This window comes from Harmonia axyridis, chromosome 1 (genome assembly GCF_914767665.1).
Source record: "Harmonia axyridis chromosome 1, icHarAxyr1.1, whole genome shotgun sequence".
NCBI classification, from domain to species: domain Eukaryota; kingdom Metazoa; phylum Arthropoda; class Insecta; order Coleoptera; family Coccinellidae; genus Harmonia; species Harmonia axyridis.
In genome coordinates, this window is record NC_059501.1 from 46900000 (window position 1) to 46924277 (window position 24278).

At 34.9% G+C, this 24278-nt stretch overlaps 1 protein-coding gene across 6 annotated transcripts in view; it reads left to right on the forward strand.

Annotated features, from left to right (window-relative positions):
• The window catches only part of LOC123675744, a 244034-nt gene that overhangs the window by 170561 nt on the left and 49195 nt on the right, over positions 1-24278 (forward strand). For 5 of the 6 annotated variants that reach the window (XM_045611512.1, XM_045611356.1, XM_045611593.1 and 2 more), the window contains exons 9-10: positions 6130-6255; positions 6321-6501. The exons of the other annotated variant lie outside the window; for it this stretch is intronic. In XM_045611512.1, the coding sequence (XP_045467468.1) occupies positions 6130-6255; positions 6321-6501 (307 nt within the window). The remainder of the gene's footprint in view (positions 1-6129; positions 6256-6320; positions 6502-24278) is intronic. 6 annotated transcript variants of the gene reach the window in all.

Consider the following 24278-nt stretch of genomic DNA (forward strand, 5'->3'; position numbering starts at 1 on the left):
CGATAAAACAACCATGCTCCAATTTTAGAGATTTGTACAGGAAGTCGAAGTAAAAGAAATTCAGTCGTAAAAATTCTAGGGGCCTAAAACTTAGAACATAAAGATCAGTTTTATTCGAAGGGACCACCAGCGGTACGTTCAAAACTGGTTCCTGTTTTTAGGCGGGGCTAACGGTACAACCCCATGTCAATAGTACATAACATGGGGTGGAGCTAACAATCTGGGTTCATAAGGACAATCAATCTGATTGGACAAAAAAAAAAGAAGATAGACGCTAAGAAAAATTTGATAGAAGGAGAAGGGAATTCGGCTCTGAGTTAAAGTTCGGTTTTAAGTTGAATTCAGTTTGAATCGGTTTTCGGGAACGGTTTCAGGAAAGGTACAAATAAGGGAATTTGTTGAAGGTTTTATTCGAACAGTTTGGAAGTGATTGTGATATACAGGGTAAGGATATTCAATTTATTTTTTATATTGTTGTTTAATTTTTTCCGCGAAATTATAAAAGATTTACCAAATAGTCCAAGATTGTTGAGTGTTATTATTTTTCTTATTTACTCTTGAGGTGTTTTTCATAGGCTAGTAATGTGCAAATTTTATTGACTGTATTTTCTCATTAATTATTCTAATCAATTATTAAACTTTGTTATTCAAGAATATTTGGTCTCATTCAGTGAAACACCTCCTAGAATAAGATCAAATATAAGACTTATCCTAGGGCATAAGCCAGACGCACGATAGGTTCTTTCATAAAAGAAAATTGTGTTAATTTCAAAATAATTGTACTGGCCGGAACTATAGAAAGCTGCTTCTCTAATAAGTTTCATTTTTAAACATTAACACCTTACTACAGGCCAGCTTTTTACAATTATGTTTCTTGATTTGAGAATAGATTTTTTTCTGTGTGAGCACAATGCTTTGGCACAGCTTTGAGTAGTGCTTCAATTCTAAAATCTGAGACATGACGTCATAGCAAATATTCATTTTTATGTTTTTTTTCCACAAAAGAACACAGTTGCATTCAGCCAAAGTATCCGAATTTTTGAAAAACACAGATAATTTTTATTAAGATCGAAATACTGGGAAACTGCGCTTCGTACAAGAAAATATAAAGAAACTTCTATTTCTTAATTGAGCCCAATATTTCATAATGAGCATTCAAGTTATATTTAAGAGTTCGGTTCTTCGAATTTCTGGTATTTTTATGGACCGTAATGTTGATAATGAAGAAACTGAAAGGTGTGGATGAAATTTTGTGTTCGAACAAGGAAAACTGTATTTAAAAAATCAATTCCTTCGATAGAACCAGTTACGAGATCAAGTCGAAAATTACAATTTTTTATCGATTTTCAATAGCCTGTATCTTTTTACTGGGGTGAATCGGAAAAAATGGTAGAATAAAAAAGTGTTTTTTTTACCTCAGGAGTCTTGAGTTGAAATGAATTCATCACTGGTATTCGTGTCCTGACTTTTTAAATATTCAACTATGTAGTGGCAAAGAGGACACGGGAAATAAAAATCCTTAATGAGATGCCGACGCTTCGACCTTTATTTCTGGCCTTTTTCAAGGCTGGAAACAGAACGACATTGAAAATATGGGGCGTAACATAGTGCCATAATATAAAAAAAAACAGTATACTTAAGTAGGTATAGAAACAAAATACAACAGAGCAACACAAAAACATACTTAAAAACACATACCTACTCATATGGATTATCCCTCATAATATTCTGAGGTGGACATAAAACTGTGTCGTCAATTTTTTAAAAACTCGATATATAGGTCCATTAGTCAATAGATAAAATTATTCAAAATCTTTCATTAGAAATTTAGGGTGTTGAAAGATATTTCCTATAATAAACAACTGAACCAGTTTCCGTATCATCTGTCATATACAAAGCCTCGAGCGTCATATGGTAATCTAATATCACAGAAAGAAGTATGTTCCTGAAATTCATCGAGAACGAATCATCCGTTTATATCTCTCTAAAATGTTGTGATATATTGTGCTTAAATTCTGTACATCAGTCCTCAAATTAACCGTCTCTTTTTATAATTTTTTTTCTTTTCTAAGATGGTGACGTTCTCGAAATCGAAATTGTTGTTTTCGTTGAAGTGATGAGCAGCTAGAGCGGTTTTTTCATTTTTATCTTTATTAGTGGGTCTACAACCATATCTGTGCTGGTAGACTTTATTTTTAAGATACTGTTTTGTCATACCTATGTAGCATCTGCTGCAGTCTTTACAAGGGATTTTGTATATTAAATCGGACTGCAAACCATCTGGAGTTTTATCTTTGATTTTCGAGAAAAGGGAACTGACGCATTTCAGTGGATAGAAAGCCAGTCTTGTAGAAGGGTTAGTTTGTTGTAACGCTCTGCTCATGTTTTCAGATAGACCTTGTATATAAGGAAAACGGTAATATCTGGTTCGTTCATCATCTTTCGAGCCTGCATCGTTAGTGAGCACTTTCCTTTTATATTGATTAAGAACACGTTTGACCAAGGTTGTTGGGTAATTATTTTTTGTTAGTAACCCAGTTATTTTCAGTTCATTTTCTCTGTGAAATCTTTCATCACTCAAATGAATAGCACGGAACATCAAGTTTGTTATCGTTGCTATCTTTTGGGATGTGGGGTGTTGTGATCGGTAGTTCAACATTCTACCAGACGAGGTGGGTTTGGTATACCAATTGGTGCTTATGGTTCCATCTTCATTCCGAATCAACAGTATATCTAAAAATGCTTTTGTTGCCTCGGACTCCCGTTCAATGGTGAATTGCAATTTATGATGAACGTTATTGAATTTGAGGAGTAATTCGTCCGATTTCCCTTTCGGTATTGAGAAAATCTTGTATCTACATATAATTTAATGAAATGGACATCAAGCGTTCTTAGCTTATCGTTATTACTTCATCCATAACCAAGGCGTCTAGTGTGCCGCTAGCCGGATTTCCCATGGCTGCGCCATCAATCTGCACATATATTACACCGTTAAAGGAGAAGTAACTAGAGTCAAAAATGTACTCAACTATTTTGCAAAATAAATTTTGTGGAATTGTTGTATATGCAGATATATATTGCCATCGTTTCTTTATAATGTGCAAAACTTGGACTTTAGGAATATTGGTATATAACGATACAACGTCGAGTGACACCCATTCACTTTCCTTAGGTAGGTACTCTAATTTCCTTGACGAAATCTACAAAATCTTTGGAATTCGATATATTGTATTCGAATGACGTAGTGACAGGAGATAAAATATCATGAATATATTTGGACAGGTTGTATGATGGAGCATCTATACAACTGACCACAGGTCGAATGGAAATATTTTCCTTGTGAGTTTTTCTAAGGCCATATAACTTTGGAATAATCGAGTTATGACATTTTAGATGTTTCGCTTTCATTTCATCAATGGCGCCCACATCCCTAAGTTCTTTCACAATTTCATTGGCCAAAGTTTGAAATTTATTTGTTGGGTCACTAGGCGTTATTTTATATGTTTCTGTATCAGACAATGAATTCTCCATATATGAGATATACTCATCTCTATACATGATAACTGTGGAGTTTCCCTTGTCAGCTCGCATAACAACGCAATCAGGATGTTGTTTGAGGAACCTACTTGTTAATACATAATTTAGGTATGTCTGTTTCATATATGGACCTTCATTAGCAGATCGAGCCAAATAGTTAGTCAAGATGTTCGTGGTTACGCCTCTTGGAACGTTTTTGTCCACTTCCGTTAATTCAACTTGATCACCAATACAAAATTCGATGTCCTTGATTAGCGTAGGTATAGGACATTCTCTTGGGGAAAGAGGTATTGCGAATTTAGGACCCGCACTCAGAATATCTTTGATGGTTATGGATGAAGTAATAACGATAAGCTTAAGAACGCTAACCTTTGATGTCCATTTCATTAAATTATATGTAGATGACACGATTTTCTCAATACCGAAAGGGAAATCGGACGAATTACTCCTCAAATTCAATAACGTTCATCATAAATTGCAATTCACCATTGAACGGGAGTCCGAGGCAACAATACCATTTTTAGATATACTGTTGATTCGGAATGAAGATGGAACCATAAGCACCAATTGGTATACCAAACCCACCTCGTCTGGTAGAATGTTGAACTACCGATCACAACACCCCACATCCCAAAAGATAGCAACGATAACAAACTTGATGTTCCGTGCTATTCATTTGAGTGATGAAAGATTTCACAGAGAGAATGAACTGAAAATAACTGAGTTACTAACAAAAAATAATTACCCAACAACCTTGGTCAAACGTGTTCTTAATCAATATAAAAGGAAAGTGCTCACTAACGATGCAGGCTCGAAAGATGATGAACGAACCAGATATTACCGTTTTCCTTATATACAAGGTCTATCTGAAAACATGAGCAGAGCGTTACAACAAACTAACCCTTCTACAAGACTGGCTTTCTATCCACTGAAATGCGTCAGTTCCCTTTTCTTGAAAATCAAAGATAAAACTCCAGATGGTTTGCAGTCCGATTAAATATACAAAATCCCTTGTAAAGACTGCAGCAGATGCTACATAGGTATGACAAAACAGTATCTTAAAAATAGAGTCTACCAGCACATATATGATTGTAGACCCACTAATAAAGATAAAAATAAAAAAACCGCTCTAGCTGCTCATCACTTCAACGAAAACCACAATTTCGATTTCGAGAACGTCACCATCTTAGAAAAGGAAAAAATTATAAAAGGAGATGTATCGGTGAGATGATTCATATTTCTTTGAACGAGACGGTAAATTTGAGGACTGATGTACAGAATTTAAGCACAATATATCACAACATTTTAGAGAGATATAAACGGATGATTCGTTCTTGATGAATTTCAGGAACATACCTCTTTCTGTGATATTAGATTATCATATGACGCTCGACGCTTTGTATATGACAGATGATACGGAAACTGGTTCAGTTGTTTATTATAGGAAATATCTTTCAACACCCTAAAATTCTAATGAAAGATTTTGAATAATTTTATCTATTTACTAATGGACCTATACAGGGTGGCCATTTGAAAACGAAACAGACGAGATTACAGACGACATAAAGTTTTTCGATAGAAATGCTCAGACAGGTCGATTTCTGTTTCGAGGGGGACAACTTAAGATGTAGGTAACGGACGCATAGCTCTTCAACCCTTGCTACTACAACCCTCACCCCAAAATGTTGAATAGGGAAGATGGGGTGAGTGATACCTCATTTGAAAGGTATTTTTATACTGATTTCAGCACAGTAATTTTTTTTTCATTTTATGCATAAGTTCTCGAAATATTCTCAACTAAGTATTTTAAATTAAGTGGTGTTTTCATGGCACTTGTAGTGTTTTGTGAAAAATAGACATTTTGAGCTTCAAAACAACCATGACTGTGGCTTCCTTCCTAACAAACTAACGCATGAATATTTCGAGAACTCATGCATAAAATGAAAAAACAATTACTGTGCTGAAATCAATATAAAAATACCTTTAAATTGAGGTTTCATCACCCCATCTTCCCTATTCAAAATTTGGGGGTGGGGTTGTAGCAGCAAGGGTTGAAGCGCTATGCGTCCGTAACCTACATCTTAAGTTGTCCCCCTCAAAACAGAAATCGACCTGTCCGAGCATTTCTATCGAAAAACTTTATTTCGTCTGTAATCTCGTCTGTTTTGTTTTCAAATGGCCAGCCTGTATATCGAGTTTTTAAAAAATTGACGACACAGTTTTATGTCCACCTCAGAATATTATGAGGGATAATCCATATGAGTAGGTATGTGTTTTTAAGTATGTTTTTGTGTTGCTCTGTTGTATTTTGTTTCTATACCTACTAAAGTATACTGTTTTTTTTTATATTATGGCACTATGTTACGCCCCATATTTTCAATGTCGTTCTGTTTCCAGCCTTGAAAAAGACCAGGAATAAAGGTCGAAACGTCGGCATCTCATTAAGGATTTTTATTTCCCCTGTCCTCTTTGCCACTACATAGTTGAATATTTAATAGTTGAAATGAATGTACAAGTCAAAGACTCAAGCTGTATATACATACATATTTTTCTCGATTGAAGTTGACACTATTTAATAAGAAATCATTCTAGGTGTTCTGGAAACTATTACGGATATCAATGCGAGCTTGATGGTGAAGTACTGGGAGTGGCTATTGGAGCAAGCGTAACAGCTATTATAATAATAGGTCTCACATTATTAGCACTAGTCATGTGGAGGTAAAACATTTGAATAATTTAATGGATACTCTAATTATTCAGTACATACCCTCATTTTTCATTAGTCGCAAGTGGCAGAGAGAACAGAAGGCATGTGTTGGAAGCCCAGTATTCGGTTATATGGCAGCAGCAAGCAATACTGTAAAAACACCGATAGTTGGTGGGCCTCCGTATCAGTTGACTTTAGAAGAAAGGCTTCGATGGGCTCAACTTGCTGATGTCATGGCTCAAACTAATCATTATGCTGTGAGTATTATGCACAAAGAATAATTATGAAAATAACCTTCTTCTTCTTCCTCTTGTTATAGGCTTCCAGCCTGTTTTATCCAATCTAGTCGTTAATTTCATTGGATGACTCTCTCCATCTTTTAGGTGGTTTACCGAATGTCCTCTTCGTTTCCGGAATGACCTCTTTTGCGATTCTCGCGACCCTAATATAGGACATTCTTCCCACGAGATCGTTCCATGCTCTTCTTCGCATTCGTACCCATCTCACGATGTTGCTTACTACCTGTTTTTCGCGTATCTTTGAGTTACGTATACGATCTCTCAACGTGTTTCCCGATATTCTTTTGAACATTTTCATTTCCGCAGTTCTTAGGATTGATTTCATTCTACTGTTATCAGCTCTCATCTCAATTTTGTATATCATGATTGGTCTAATATAAGATTTGTAGACTCTCACCTTTGGTGTCATGCTCATATGCTTGTTGTTCCATATCACATCTGCTAAGCATCCAGAGATTCTATTCGCCTTGTTCACCTGGCTTCTCACTTCTCTTGTTCGACCCTGGCTTGAGGAAAATAATCAAATAATCCAGAAAATCGAAGGAGCTAATAATGAGATCAAAGAATCAAGGAGATATTTTGTTCGCTTCAATCGACAATCAGCATAAGACAGCATGGATTTTTTGGGGGAAGATCTGTTCTCACTAATCTATCGCCATACATTAGTTATATATCTCAAAATATGGACCAGGGTACCCAGGTGGAAGCTGTTTACACCGATTTATCCAAAGCTTTCGACAAAGTTTATCATGCGACACTTTTACAAGTCCTCTCGGATTATGGCGTGGGATCGAATCTGTTGAGATTGATTGGGTCATACCTGTGGGAAAGATCTCAGTTCGTCATTATGAATAACGCATTTTCATCTCTTTACAGGGTCGAATCGGGAGTGCCTCAGGGTTCTCATTTCGGACAACTTCTTTTCATTTTATATGTCAACGATGTTTGCAAATGTTTACATAACTTTAAATTTCGATCTTTACGCGGATGACATTGAGATGTACTTTGCAGTTAAGGATTCGGGTGATGCCCGGAAGTTTCAGGATGATTTGTACAGATTTTATGAATTTGGTTCCCTGCACTATTTGTCCTTGAATGTTAAGAAAAGCAAACACATAACATTAACTGAAAATGTCAACATCGTAAGCACTTCTCTATCTCTGAGCAATAAGATTATGGAAAAAGTGAAAGTAGTCAAGGACTTGGGAATATATCTGGATTCAAAATTATCATTTCAACACTACATAGATGATGTTGTTTCCAGAGCTTTCAGAATGCTCTCTGAGAATTTCGCGTTTATTCAGAAGTGGGGAAACGCTAAAGATTCTTTACTTTTCACTTGTTCGCAGTATAGATGAATATGCAACCCCAATTTGGAATCCCTTTTATCACAAATATATTAATTGGATTGAAAGAGTACAAAGAAAGTTCACTACAGTCTTATACTACAGATTCGGGAATAGACAAGTTGTGTGTCCTTATGGTGCAAGGTTAAGGCTTTATAGGTTGACTACTCTGGAGCAAAGAAGGGTTGTATTCGATCAAACTTTTTTATATCGGATAATGAATGGCCACTTCGATTTTCCTCTCATTAGTGAGGTTCATTTGAACACTCGTGCTTTCGCCGGACGTCGAAGAGAACTGTTTTATGTCCCAAGAGCGCGCACGTCGTTGTTTTATAACTCCACTTTTTTGAGAATCATGCGGTTTTATAACTGGCACATATTTTTTTATTGACATTTTCAATATTTCTCAAGTTGCTTTCAGGGAAAAATTATATTTGTATCTATTGTTATGTTTTTACCAGGACATACAGGGTGAAATAGGACACACGCTCAAGGGAGTATCAGAGGTTTATTCATAGTATCACCAACCTGTACATTACACGAGATACAAAAGTTATCGTGTGAAGAACAATAATTCCGAATCTAGAACTCTCTAGCACATCTCTTATGGAACTGCCTATATCGGCTTATATGCATAGTTATATATCAGAATATAGTTTAAATTTATCATTGACGACATAGTAACAAACTATTGGTAATTCAACAATGAATTTCTATAGAAGCTACCTTGCGGAAATATGGCTACTGAAATTGATATTGGAATTTGTCCTACATTACACCTCCCCCGCTTAAAAAAAAATTTTTCTTTGTTAAAATAAAAATCTTCTCATCTAAGACTAACACTTAACTATATACATTTTCCTAAAGATATATTACTAAATTCCCTTAATTTCCGATTCACATATACTATTACTAATACCATTATTATCTATGACATGTCTATTAAAAAAAATACGGTTGAATCATGTTCTTAGGCACTTCTTTCACTGTATTGTCTTTTTTCAACACTACATTAGAATTTTCGACGTCAAATATTTCGTATGGACCGCTTAACAAAGCGTCCAATTTATTTTCAATATTCTTGTTTTCTAAAAGTACCTTATCGCCTATTTTGTAATTTCTATCAAAAGTCTGTTTCCTTTTGATTTTTACCTTCACCAAATTTTCTCTTGCATCTTTCCAAGCTTTTTGCAATCTGTATTTCAATTCAATGGGATAATTATCGAAATTGTATATGGGATCGATTTAGTTTTCGATATTTTGTGGAATTCTACTAGGTTTTCTAAAAACAAGATCATGAGGAGTATAAAGAGTGGATGAATTCAAGGTATTGTTATATGGAAAACACCAATAGGGTACCCAATTACTCCAATTATTACTTTCTTCATTTGCATACGGAGATAAGCTCCTAAGTGTTTATGTGAGTTTTCAATCATACTTAGAGTTTCGTGGTGATGAGCTGTTGAATTCAGATGACTAATATGAAGCAACTCGCACGATTCCTTGAAAACTTTAGCTAAAAATTCCGTACCTTGATCCGTAACAACTTCAGAGGGTATACCATATTCAAGTACAAAATTTTCTATAAAAGCTTTTGCAAGTGTTTCAGCCTCTTTATTCAGCAATGAATATCCCTCAATGATCTTAGTAAGATCACACTGAATTGTAAGGATATATTTATTTTCGTTTATATCGACGGGTAACGGCCCTACCAAATCCAAAAATATTTTTTGAAATGCAGAAGATGCTGTTGAAGTAATTGTCATTGGTTCCTTCCGCGGTAAGGAATATTTATACCTTTGGCAATCATCACACTTCTTCACAAAATTTTGAACTTCTTCTTTCAAGCCATTCCAAAAGTATTCTCTTTTTATGTTATTGTACATGCGGTTTATACCTGCATGTCCTCCTGTAGGTAACATATGATAGTTAAAATAAAACGAAGTAATTCCACTATATTATTTAATTGTTAGCAGCAATTGTTTCGCCACACTGTGGCTTCATCAGGCTACATTTCTGAACTGATAAGAGTACAGAGGTTTTCGGAATTTTATATAGGAGCAAAATTGACAGAAAAATATTCGAAAGGGTATCATAAATTACAAAGTTATATTGGACAATTTGACGCCTGGGATTTCCAAACTATCGGAAGAAATTCAATAAAGGGGATGAGTTTACATCCGTTTGTTCGTTCAACAGAATATTTTGGGTATTATACCTGTTTCTTTCTAGGGATTCTAAGAGTGTTAGTCTTAAGCTCTTGTTTTCTAAATGAAGAATTTCAAAGTTATTATTGAAGGTATGGTCCCATTCTTTCAAGTGATTAGCGTTGGTTGAAAACGAACTATCAGATGTATAACACATTTGGTGTTCCTTTATCCTTTTATTGAAAGATCTTCCAATTTGTCCAATATAAACCATAGGTCAATCATTACAGGTTAACTTGTAGACACCGGATTTATTTTCTTTATCTGTTTTATCTTTATTGTGTTTAATGAACATCTCTAAGTTGTTACTTGTTTTGAAGGATATTGTGTAATTGAATTTTGTCTTTAGGTATTTAGTAATCTTTTCAGAAATATTATTAACATAAGTTAACGAAAAAAATTTAGTATCAATACCATAATTTACCTTAGGGTATGTTAGACTCAAAGCTTGCTTTCTTTGTTTATTCTTCAAAATTTTATCAATAACATGTGGACTGTAACCGTTATTTACAGCTATTTGTTTAATTAAATTTAATTCTTTACCAAAATTAGCATGATTCATGGGTATATTGATCAATCTATGGATCATACAATTGTATGCAGCTATTTTTTGGTTTAACGGATGGTTAGAAGTAGCATGGATGGTAGTATCAGTATGTGTAGGTTTTCTAAAAATACTGAAACTATGAAAGTTATTATTTCTGGTAATTGTTAAATCAAGAAAGTTGAGTGAATTGTTATGTTCAATTTCAGAAGTGAATTTGATACTTGGGTGAATGTTATTGATAAATTCTGTGAACAAAGAAAGTTGTCTATTTGTACCTTTGAAGCAACATATATCGTCCACATATCTAAACCAATAAAGGAAATATTTTGTGTTATTGTTAGAGTGAATTTTGTTTTCTAAGTTATTCATGAATATTTCTGCTAGGATTGGACTTAGAGGGTTACCCATAATCAAACCTTCATCAGACTCATAAATGGTTTCATTGAATTGAAAGTAATTTTGACTGAGGCATATTTCTAAGCAATTTAAAATGTCATTCATTATAATCGGATTTGTATTATTGGTAACAAGTAATTCTTTTATTATTTTAATAGTTTCTGCTGGGAGAATGCTAGGAAATAAGTTCTGTACATCGAAAGAAACAAATTTAGAATTGTTAGGCAAATTGTTAGAAGAAGAGACAATTCAGTGATATAAATTTTTTCTATGGTTGACACTGTTGACAATTGACACGATAACAAGATGAAGGTTCAGTAATGTAATGACGTAGCTTCATAATAAGTCTTCAGTTTGTTAATAATAAATAACTTGAAATATTACTTTGCTTCCACAAAACATAAACCCTAACAGGTTATGGGCCCAGTCAGGTTATGGGCCCAGTCATACACGGCAAGTGAAAGTAATTGAGGAAGTTGTTCTTGTTCAAAAATAAAATATTTGTGCTAACACGCGGAGACAAATGGCTGGTTCTCAATACATGTCTGTTGAGAAACTAATAGGAAGGGACAACTACAGTGAGTGGAAATTTGCTATGAAAGCTCTTTTAGAATCAAATGATCTGTGGGATGTAGTCAGTGGTACAGAAACTGACGAAAAGAGGACAAAAAGGCTCTGTCCAAAATAATACTTTCTGTCGACAAAATAAATTATTCCCACATCAAATCTGCCACAAAATCGAAGGAAGCTTGGACCAACCTCGAAAAAGCTTTCGCGGACTCGGGACTGACAAGAAGAGTAGGACTCCTGAGATCACTCATCAACACAAAATTGGAAGACTGCAATCAACAGAAGAATATTGTGATAGAATAATATCAACTGCTCACAAACTGAATGAGATGAATTTCAAAGTGGAAAATGAATGGGTTGGAACTTTACTTTTGGCAGGTCTACCCGAAGAATATCGTCCGATGATAATGGGACTAGAAAGCAGTGGTACACAAATGAGTGGAGATTCCATCAAGGTAAAGCTATAGCAAGATGTAAAAACTCAACAAGATCCAAAGTCATTGGATAGTAATCTGGCAATGTTCACTACAGGTAATATAACTAAAAGTAATCCAAAGAAAAACGTTAAATGTTACAATTGTGGAAAGATGGGTCATTTTAAGACAGAGCGCCGTTCAAAGAAAAAGGTGGATAAGAAAACAAGCAAAAATGATTCCAAAGCGTATGCAGCATTTCTAACGTCTGAAAACGTCAATACAGATGTGTGGTATTTGGACTCATCATATGCATCATGTGCATCAACACATATCACAGGAAACAGAAAATGGCTAAATGAAACAACAAACATTAAAGCCAAGGTTAAAACTGCTAATAATAATAATGATATGATTATCGAAGAAAAAGGAACTGCTTCAATTCAAGTGCATATAGACGGTAAACAAGAAACAATTGAGATTAAAGAGGTTATGTATGTCCCCGAAGCTGCAGTAAATCTATTGTCCATACATAAAATTGTGGAAAAGGGACTCAGAGTAGTATTCGATAGGAATGGTGCAAAAATCTTCAATCGCAATAACTATCTAATAGCAAGAGGTTTTGAGACAAATGGAATTTATCAATTGAACACAGTTCAATGAAACAGAGCATACTTCTGTACACAACCAGAGGAAAATTTGTGGCATCGCAGGTTAGGACATCTCAACCTAAGATCTATGAATTTGCTAACCAAAATGTCAGTTGGAATGGATAAGGACTTCAAGGTGTCAACAACATCATGTTTGTCATGCATTGAAGGAAAACAAAGAAAACAGCCTTTCCAAACAAGTCAAACACAATCTACAAGATTGTGTTTGACTTGTTTGGAAAGGCTGTACCACACATCTGTATTGACGTTTTCAGACGTTAGAAATGCTGCATACGCTTTGGAATCATTTTTGCTTGTTTTCTTATCCACCTTTTTCTTTGAACGGCGCTCTGTCTTAAAATGACCCATCTTTCCACAATTGTAACATTTAACGTTTTTCTTTGGATTACTTTTAGTTATATTACCTGTAGTGAACATTGCCAGATTACTATCCAATGACTTTGGATCTTGTTGAGTTTTTACATCTTGCTATAGCTTTACCTTGATGGAATCTCCACTCATTTGTGTACCACTGCTTTCTAGTCCCATTATCATCGGACGATATTCTTCGGGTAGACCTGCCAAAAGTAAAGTTCCAACCCATTCATTTTCCACTTTGAAATTCATCTCATTCAGTTTGTGAGCAGTTGATATTATTCTATCACAATATTCTTCTGTTGATTGCAGTCTTCCAATTTTGTGTTGATGAGTGATCTCAGGAGTCCTACTCTTCTTGTCAGTCCCGAGTCCGCGAAAGCTTTTTCGAGGTTGGTCCAAGCTTCCTTCGATTTTGTGGCAGATTTGATGTGGGAATAATTTATTTTGTCGACAGAAAGTATTATTTTGGACAGAGCCTTTTTGTCCTCTTTTCGTCAGTTTCTGTACCACTGACTACATCCCACAGATCATTTGATTCTAAAAGAGCTTTCATAGCAAATTTCCACTCACTGTAGTTGTCCCTTCCTATTAGTTTCTCAACAGACATGTATTGAGAACCAGCCATTTGTCTCCGCGTGTTAGCACAAATATTTTATTTTTGAACAAGAACAACTTCCTCAATTACTTTCACTTGCCGTGTATGACTGGGCCCATAACCTGACTGGGCCCATAACCTGTTAGGGTTTATGTTTTGTGGAAGCAAAGTAATATTTCAAGTTATTTATTATTAACAAACTGAAGACTTATTATGAAGCTACGTCATTACATTACTGAACCTTCATCTTGTTATCGTGTCAATTGTCAACAGTGTCAACCATAGAAAAAATTTATATCACTGAATTGTCTCTTCTTCTAACAATTTGCCTAACAATTCTAAATTTGTTTCTTTCGATGTACAGAACTTATTTCCTAGCATTCTCCCAGCAGAAACTATTAAAATAATAAAAGAATTACTTGTTACCAATAATACAAATCCGATTATAATGAATGACATTTTAAATTGCTTAGAAATATGCCTCAGTCAAAATTACTTTCAATTCAATGAAACCATTTATGAGTCTGATGAAGGTTTGATTATGGGTAACCCTCTAAGTCCAATCCTAGCAGAAATATTCATGAATAACTTAGAAAACAAAATTCACTCTAACAATAACACAAAATATTTCCTTTATTGGTTTAGATATGTGGACGATATATGTTGCTTCAAAGGTACAAATAGACAACTTTCTTTGTTCACAGAATTTATCAATAACATTCACCCAAGTATCAAATTCACTTCTGAAATTGAACATAACAATTCACTCAACTTTCTTGATTTAACAATTACCAGAAATAATAACTTTCATAGTTTCAGTATTTTTAGAAAACCTACACATACTGATACTACCATCCATGCTACTTCTAACCATCCGTTAAACCAAAAAATAGCTGCATACAATTGTATGATCCATAGATTGATCAATATACCCATGAATCATGCTAATTTTGGTAAAGAATTAAATTTAATTAAACAAATAGCTGTAAATAACGGTTACAGTCCACATGTTATTGATAAAATTTTGAAGAATAAACAAAGAAAGCAAGCTTTGAGTCTAACATACCCTAAGGTAAATTATGGTATTGATACTAAATTTTTTTCGTTAACTTATGTTAATAATATTTCTGAAAAGATTACTAAATACCTAAAGACAAAATTAGTCAATTCAGTCGACCACCGAATTTTCCAAACTTCGAGGGGTGCGTAGGGGGTTTTTTGGGGGTCACAAATTATTTCACTATATAGGTCGTAATCTACTCGATCGAAAAAATCGATTGGCATCAAAAAATCCCTAGCAACGGTCAATTTAGCCGACTACCGAATTTATCAAAATCGAGGGGTTGGTTTGGGGGGTCACAAATTATTTCACCATATAGGTCGTGTTCAACTCAATCGTAACAATCGATTCGCATCAAAAAATCTCCGGCAACGGTCAATTCAGCCGAACACCGAATTTTCCAAACTTCGAGGGGTGCGTAGGGGGTTTGTTCGGGGGTCACAAATTATTTCACTATATAAACAATCGATTCGCATCAAAAAATCCCCAGCAACGGTCAATTTAGCCGACTACCGAATTTATCAAACTTCGAGGGGTTGGTAGGGGGTTTGTTTGGGGGGTCACAAATTATTTCACCATGAAGGTCGTGTTCAACTCGATCGTAACAATCGATTTGCATCATAAAATCCCCAGCAACGGTCAATTTAGCCGACTACCGAATTTTTCAATCTTTGAGGGGTGAGTAGGGGATTTGTTTGGGGGTCACAAATTATTTCACTATATAGGTCGTGTTCAATTCGATCCAAACAATCGATTCACATCAAAAAATCCCCAGCAACGGTCAATTTAGTCGAACACCGAATTTTTCAATCTTCGGGGGGTAGGTAGGGGACAACAAGGGGGTAAATATCATTTCACCATATAGAACGTGTTCAAAAGATATTTTATAATCGATTCGAATCGAAAATGAGTCAATCCTCCTTCCAAAATCCCTGGTAGAGCCCTTAGAAGAAGAACTGTTCTGAAGAACGGATGAAGAGAACCGTTGCTAGGTCCGTTGCTGCTGTCACGACCGTGATAAGTGTTATAATGTCACTCTTCTTTATTCCATTCAGTCGACGTTTCGATCCCGATGGTGACTTTCTTCAGGACTCTACAATAGCAATAGAAAACAGTCAAAACATGATTCATCACAAGCATGTAAAAATATATAAAAATAATAATAATACAAATAGTACATACCGAAATACAGAGTTATAAAGATCTTATTTGAACACAAATCAATAGTTCTCAAGAAAGCAATGAACAAGAACATCAACAACTTCAGCAGAAAAAGATCTGATATTTCGCTAGCAAAGGAGTAGAAATCAATTTTAATCATGTAAACAAAGTAAACAGAATAACCAAATGGGAGGTTGTCAAAATGCTGTCAACCAGACTTGCCACAGAATACACGCACATGACAAATGAAACATACAGAAGCATTAAATCACATTGGTCCCAGTAATTCACTCTCACCGAACTCAGATCAAATGCGATTGTTAAAAGATTCCATGAACCAAACACCAATCCATTCTCACCAAACTGGTCCAGAACATAGGAATCAATCACGTTATCTCTACGACTGCAGAACTTGTGGAATGTGATTCATTCAATTTACTCCCACTAAACTGGTCATAATGAATCAAATAAGAATAGATGGAGCTAATATTGTTTACATCCCTTCTGTAATTCATCGAACAGGTTTCGCGTTCAATATGGTACATCTCTAAGAAACATCTTTTCTTTCCATTCACTTCACATTCAAGAATTTTGGTGGAATCATAATTCATTGGATGGTCTTTGTCCCGGGTATGGTCCGCTAGGGCACAAATCTTGTTTGGATTTTTGATGTCGCTTTTGTGTTGAGCAATCCTTCTCTTCAAAAGCTGAGACGTCTGACCAATATACACCTCACTACATATTGAACAAGGAATATAATATACCACACCACTCATATTATCAACAGTCATCCTATCTTTCACTCGACTGTATAATCTGTCAATTTTAAAATAAGAATTCTGAATCAGTCTAATTTTTGTGGTCTTCAGGAGGTTAATTAATGCATTAGTCATACCATTTATTAGGGGAATAGATAAGTAAAAAATTCTGTGTTCTCAGTGTCCACAATGGTGGATGCGCCCCTCTCTCCATTCATTGGCTGTCTCGAAGGAGTGGTATTATAAATTAATCTGGACAACAACCTTTTTGGGTATCCATTCTCTAGCATCAACTGTAACAATAGCCTCAGATTCTGCTGCCTTAGACTTGGATGGCCAACTTTTTCAATACGATCCTTCAATCCTAAAATCATGTTCACCTTTTGCCCATGTGGATGATTAGAAAAATAGTGTAAGTATCTCCCTGAACTTGTTGGTTTTCGGTACCAATCCAGAATCAGCCTATTTGCCGGTGTTCGAATCACCCTTGTATCCAGGAATGGGACACTATTCGCTGTTTCTTCCTCCACCGTAAACTGTGTGCTCTCATGTTCACTGTTGAACCTGTCTAAAATGAAAGCAACCTGATCTTTAGGTACAACGTCCAGGCTGATCAGGACATAATCAACAGGTAACTGGAAATCATTCACATATTGGGCAAAAGAAAATAAAAACAAAATATCTACTTCTGGTAGAAGAAAGATATTTAGACAGGATGTCTGATATGAAAACTGCCAATTTGGATGTGGGGGTGCTAACAGATGATATTATTGGTCTCAAGGCAAGAGTGGGTTTGTGGATCTTTGTTAAACCGTAGAATCTAGCAGAGACTGAATTGTAAATGTACAGTAATTTACCTTGTATTTGTGTTATGTGGCCCTGACTGACCCATCGCTTAATCCTAAGATTAAGCGATGGGCTTTGCTTTCATTCTAGACAGGTTCAACAGTGAACATGAGAGCATACAGTTTACGGTGGAGGAAGAAACAGCGAATGGTGTCCCATTCCTGGATACAAGGGTGATTCGAACACTGGAAAATAGGCTGATTCTGGATTGGTACCGAAAACCAACAAGTTCAGGGAGATACTTACACTATTTTTCTAATCATCCACATGGGCAAAATGTGAACATGATTTTAGGATTGAAGAATCGTATTGAAAAAGTTGCCCATCCAAGTCTAAGGCAGCAGAATCTGAGGTTATTGTAACAGTTGATGCTAGTGAATGGATACCCAAAAAGGTTGTTGTCCAGATTAATTTATAATACCACTCCTTCGAGACAGCCAATGAATGGAGAGAGGGGCGCATCCACCATTGTGGACACTGAGAACACAGATAGAATTTTTCACTTATCTATTCCCCTAATAAATGGCATGACAAATGCATTAATTAACCTCCTAAAGACAACAAAATTAGATTGAATCAGAATTCTCATTTTGAAATGGACAGATTATACAGTCGAGTGAAAGATAGGATGACTGTTGATAATATGAGTGGTGTTGTATATTGTATTCCTTGTTCAATATGTAGTGAGGTGTATATTGGTCAGACGTCTCAGCTTTTGAAGAGAAGGATTGCTCAACACAAAAGCGACATCAAGAATCCAAACAAGATTTGTGCCCTAGCGGAACATACCCGGGACAAAGACCATCCAATGAATTATGATTCCACCAAAATTCTTGAATGTGAAGTGAATGGAAAGAAAAGATGTTTCTTAGAGATGTACCATATTAAACGCGAAACCTGTTCGATGAATTACAGAAGGGATGTAAACAATATTAGCTTCATCTATTCTTATTTGATTCATTATGACCAGTTTAGTGGGAGTGAATTGAATGAATCACATTCCACAAGTTCTGAAGTCGTAGAGACAACGTGATTGATTCGATCTGGACCAGTTTGGTGAGAGTGGATTGGTGTTTGGTTCATGGCATCTTTTAACAATCGTTGATTCGTTCTGGACCAGTTTGGTGAGAGTGGATTGGTGTTTGGTTCATGGCATCTTTTAACAATCGCATTTGATCTGAGTTCGGTGAGAGTGAATTACTGGGACCAATGTGATTTAATGCTACTCTATGTTTCATTTGTCATGTGCGTGTATTCTGTGGCAAGTCTGGTTGACAGCATTTTTGACAACCTCCCATTCGATTATTCTGTTTACTTTGTTTACATGATTAAAATTGATTTCTACTCCTTTGCTAGCGAAATATCAGATCTTTTTTCGCTGAAGTTGTTGATGTTTTTGTTCATTGCTTTCTTGAGAGCTATTGATTTGTGTTCAAATAAGATCTTAATAACTCTGTGTTTCGGTATGTACTATTTGTATTATTATTATATTTTTATATATTTTTACATGCTTGTGATGAATCATGTTTTGACTGTTTTCTATTGCTATTGTAGAGTCCTGAAGAAAGTCACCATCGGGATCGACACGTCGACTGAATGGAATAAAGAAGAGTGACATTATAACACTTATCACGGTCGTGACAGCAGCAACGGACCTAGCAACGGTTCTCTTCATCCGTTCTTCCAGTGACGGCTCGTCAGGGTCGGCCGGGCCGACCCAAAAATTATCGGGAAATAGAAAATAATTCTAGATATTCAATTCATTCAAACTCAATCGGAGTTATCGATTTCGATATCCAAATTCCCTCGGTAATGAATATTTCCACTAAGAACAGGAAAATATAACTTATACCGGCCAATATTTTCTTTCGGACCCACCTAATATTCGATTTCCAAAGCATCCAGCGTTGTTATTTCCTTTCATAAATTGTAACAAACCACAATCGTAAATGGTTACTTTTCGTAACATCACCCCAAACAGGTTATTCCAGAATTGTACGTAACACCGTAACATTAGGTCTGAAATGTAACACAAATGTTACAATTATACAATTGCAACCCCTGAAATGTCACTGAAAGCATCTCATTACGTTACGTTAGGTCGGCCAAGAGCCGATGGCTGAACCAGCGCTACCGAGAGCGCTACGTAAAGGAAAAGATATTACGACATACGCCCAGAATACGACCACTCAATAGAACGGCACAACAACTCGATGTAAGGTCGCTTCCCAATACACAGGGTCGGCTGGCCGGTTATCCTATTGCAGAGCGTCAAGCAGCAACTTTTCACAGTTTATTTCAAATATTTGATAATTAAATGAATGGTTAATTTATGTATTTATTTATATTTTTATTAAATTATGAGACATTATGTCTTAATCAGGAAAGAACTTATTTATGCCGTTCGATAGTAGCTATTGATTTTCAGATCATGAAAATATAATTAATATATTCAAATGAATGGTTAATTATGGGATATTACGTCTTAATCAGAAAAGAACTTATTTATGCCGTTCGATAGTAGTTAGGTATTGATTGTCTGATCATGAAAATATAATTAATATATTCCTAACTTTGAAAACATCCTGATTTCAAAAGTTCTGTAATTTCGAGGGAGAAAATTCGCGAGGAAATAAATAATTCTGCGTGCTTTTCTTGGGAAATAGACGAAACAACGGATGTTAAATATTTTTGTCAGATGTCAGTAATTTTCCGCTTCGTTCGAGAAGGTTAAATATCCGAACGATTTTGGGGTTTTTTCGATGTTAGTAAAGGTCGAACCGCGAATGATATTTTCAATACCTTGTTGGACAATTTTAAAGATTTCAATTTAGCGACTAAATTAGTAGGTCAAACATATGACGGGGCAGCTGTGATGGCGGGGGAAATTAATGGGTTACAAGCGCGAATAAAAACAATTGCTCCTCAAGCACTATTCACGCACTGTTATGCACATAAATTGAATTTAGTGTTACAAGATTCGACCAAGAAAATCAAGGAGTGTCGAATCTTTCAGGATTTTCGTCGTTTTTCACTAAAACAAGTAAACGCACTAATATTCTAGACGAAATTTGCAAAAAAAAATTACCCTCTAGCTCGGAAACTCGTTGGAATTTCAAATCTCGCGCTGTAAAAACAATATTCGATAAGAGAGAAGAATTAATTGAAGTTTTTGATCATATCAGCGACAATTTAGATGAATGGGATGATATTACAATACGTGAAGCTACCGGTCTGAAGAAAATGTTGAATGATTTCGAATTTTTGTTCATTCTCCACTCTTTTAATTTGATTTTTACATACACAGATCCCGTTTTTTCTATAATCCAGCATAAGTTATCAGATATAACTTATTGCAACGCCAGAATCACTTCTTTATTATCGACTCTGAAAAAATTTCGCACAGAAGATGAGTATTTCATTCGCTTATATTCAGAAGTAGAAAAACTCCCAGAAGTAATGCCACCGAGTGCTAGACGTCGAAAACGTAAAATAGATTCCGAAATTCAGATCACGGATAATTCCTCAATGAAACGGCTTTTTTGTGAAATTCTGGATTTAATTATAACTCAAATTGAAATAAGGTTTAAAGACATTTCATCACTTCATTTTTTGGAACTAATGAATTTTAATAAATTTGATATATACGTTCGTAATTTTCCGGAGTGTGGCCGACCCACATCTCGAGGGCACGAGCCGTCACTGCGTTCTTCAGAACAGTTCTTCTTCTAAGGGCTCTACCAGGGATTTTGGAAGGAGGATTGACTCATTTTCGATTCGAATCGATTATAAAATATCTTTTGAACACGTTCTATATGGTGAAATGATATTTACCCCCTTGTTGTCCCCTACCTACCCCCCGAAGATTGAAAAATTCGGTGTTCGACTAAATTGACCGTTGCTGGGGATTTTTTGATGTGAATCGATTGTTTCGATCGAATTGAACACGACCTATATAGTGAAATAATTTGTGACCCCCAAACAAATCCCCTACTCATACCCTATATATATAGATATATATATATATATATATAGATAGATATACAGGGTGTCCCGTAAAGACCACGTCAAACCGAGGGAGAATGTAGATCAAAAGATAACTCACCTGCTATGACAAAATTCCTATAATAAAAGTGTCACCGTTTTCAAGATATTTTTTTTTTTTTGGAAAATAATGAATTTTCGGCCCTTTCAATAGTTTTGCCCTTACGGTTGGTACAATTTTACATCTTTCTGGTTAATTTTTTGAGTAAAATATTGCTGAAAAATGATTTTAACGTTTACATTAATAACATTTTCCAAAAATTTTAAAGGGGGGCTATGAGAAATATTTTTATTGGAAATTTTGGTGGTGGATTAATTTGTTCATGAAGTTTAGTCCATCGTAGTGGAAAAAAAATGTACTGAGCTACTGCTGCACATTACTCCAATAAATTGTCTATTTTATAGTGATTTCAAAGAGGTATCACACAAGTCATTTGTTATTCAAAGAAAAAAGATATGGCTGTTTTTATCCAAATGGGTACGTTTCTGACAAAATCAAGTTTGTCAATTCTGTTAAGAAATCTTCGATGTTGCATTACTTAGTGAACAATGGCAATTGTTCACGTGCGAAAATATTAATCGCATAATTATCCACCTCAACGAAATTCAATTTTGCCGGCAAATTTTGGAAAACATCATTATAAACTCATTATTCAACTGCTTTTGAGCAATCAATAGTATCCATTAACAAACAGCGTGATTTATAATAACTCACTACTATAACTCACTATTATAAATTGGAAAATATGATGGATCTGTGCTTCTGTACTTCTCTGCTTCTTTTCGATTGGCTGAAAGGGAACATTCCATTATTGTTATTGAGGGGAGGAATGTCCGAGGGAATGTCACTTTTGACGTTTTCAAATTAAGTTTATATCTAATTATTGGGAATGTTTTGCTGAAAACAATTAATTCAAATAGTGAAGATGAAATATTATAAAGGTATACATTTCCAAAAGACAAATAGCTAATGTTACCAAGCAGAATTAATTGCCCGAGAAAATATAAAGAAGTTTGAAAAATTTTTCAAGATTGGTGTAGCAGTAAGATCATTAAGTAATCGTTTACAGGGAATATTTTTTGGTATATTCTAATGCATTTTTATAGGCAATTATTAAGGTTTTTCAATAAATTTCTATGTCTGTACTCTATACTGGATTCGAGCTAGCCGAAGCTAGTTCGATTGTGATTGGTAACACTAAGTTTCCTTCTCTCTTGTACGGGATCGAGCACATTATGATTATTTCCCGTTCCTTCTGTCTTTATTCTAAGTCTGTATTTTTTTCTTAGTATTTATTGATATAGTCGTAGATAAAGTATAGTATTCAACTTGCGGTAATGGTCATAACTCACTTGATGAATTACAGCACTCGCCTGCGGCTCGTGCTGCAAACATCATCTGCGTGAGTTATGACCTACATTACCGCTCGTTGAATAATATACTATTTCTCACTATGCTGACAGTTCCCAGGATTACTGCTTTCTGCATCCACGTGATGGTGTTGTGCGGCATATATATATATATATATATATATATATATATATATATATATATATATATATATTTAAATTATGTAATTGCATTGGTAGTTGTTTGGATCATATCTTTCTTGGTCGTCGTAATTCCACTGAAGATAAGTGGATAGTGCATTCATTCTTCGTTCAGATATTACCGATCACTGTGCGACTTTATTGTGCCTGGATACTGAAAAAATCCAAGGAGAAAAGGCTCATAAATATAAGAGTTATGTTGATTTTGGCAAGTTGAAGGAAGTTATTGGATGAATAAATTGGGGTAATATGATTAAAAATAAAAATGTAAATTTTTTTGCAGAAACTTTCATTGATTTATTAACTTATTATACATAAAAAAATACAACAAGTATTAGATTATCAAGTGAAAAATCAGTTAGGAAGGACTGGATTACACCAAGCCTTTTGAAGGTCATAAATGTGAAAAATAGCATAAATAAATAATAATAATTTGGTTAATTTCAAATCAAATTCAGCATTGTGATAGTGAAGTGGAACAGTGTCAAAAAATAGAAAACAATTATTCATCTCATGTAACTTGTCATATTATATGGTTCCAGATTCAACAAAAACCTAAAGAGTTTCCTTTTGAATCCTTTGACATCCTGTGTTAGTTTTATGTTCTCAGGCAATGAATTAAAAATCTTCAAGCATCTGTATTCTACTTGTCGTTGACTTGTAGTTAGATTGAATTTAGGATATATATAATCTAAACCTCTGGTCTTATGGAATGCTTTCTTATTCTCATATTTTTGAAACAGTTGATTGTTCCTTTTCATAAATAATAAACATTGCTGTATATATAGGGCATATATTGTCAGTATTCCATTCTTCTCGAAAAAAGTTCTGCAAGATTCGTTATATTTGAGATTTCTCATGAATCTTATAGATTTGTTTTGTAATATGAATAGGGTCTCTATATTTGATGTTCCGTAGAATATAATCCCAAACCTCAATTTTGATTCAATTGTTGTATGATACAATGTCATCATTCTGAGCCCATAAACACTTGCTCTAATCTTTATACTCAAATAATTAACGTGTTCATTCCACTTAAGATTTTCATCTATATGTATATATTCCTAACAGTTTGGTACAATCATCCAAATGATCATTATCTTCTACCTTTTCACCACACACGGTTGAAGGTGAAAAGAGAAAACCTTTCTTGTTTTTCCTTTGTTTAAGATGAGATTGTTCGCCTCAAACCACTTTTGACTTTCTTCTATTA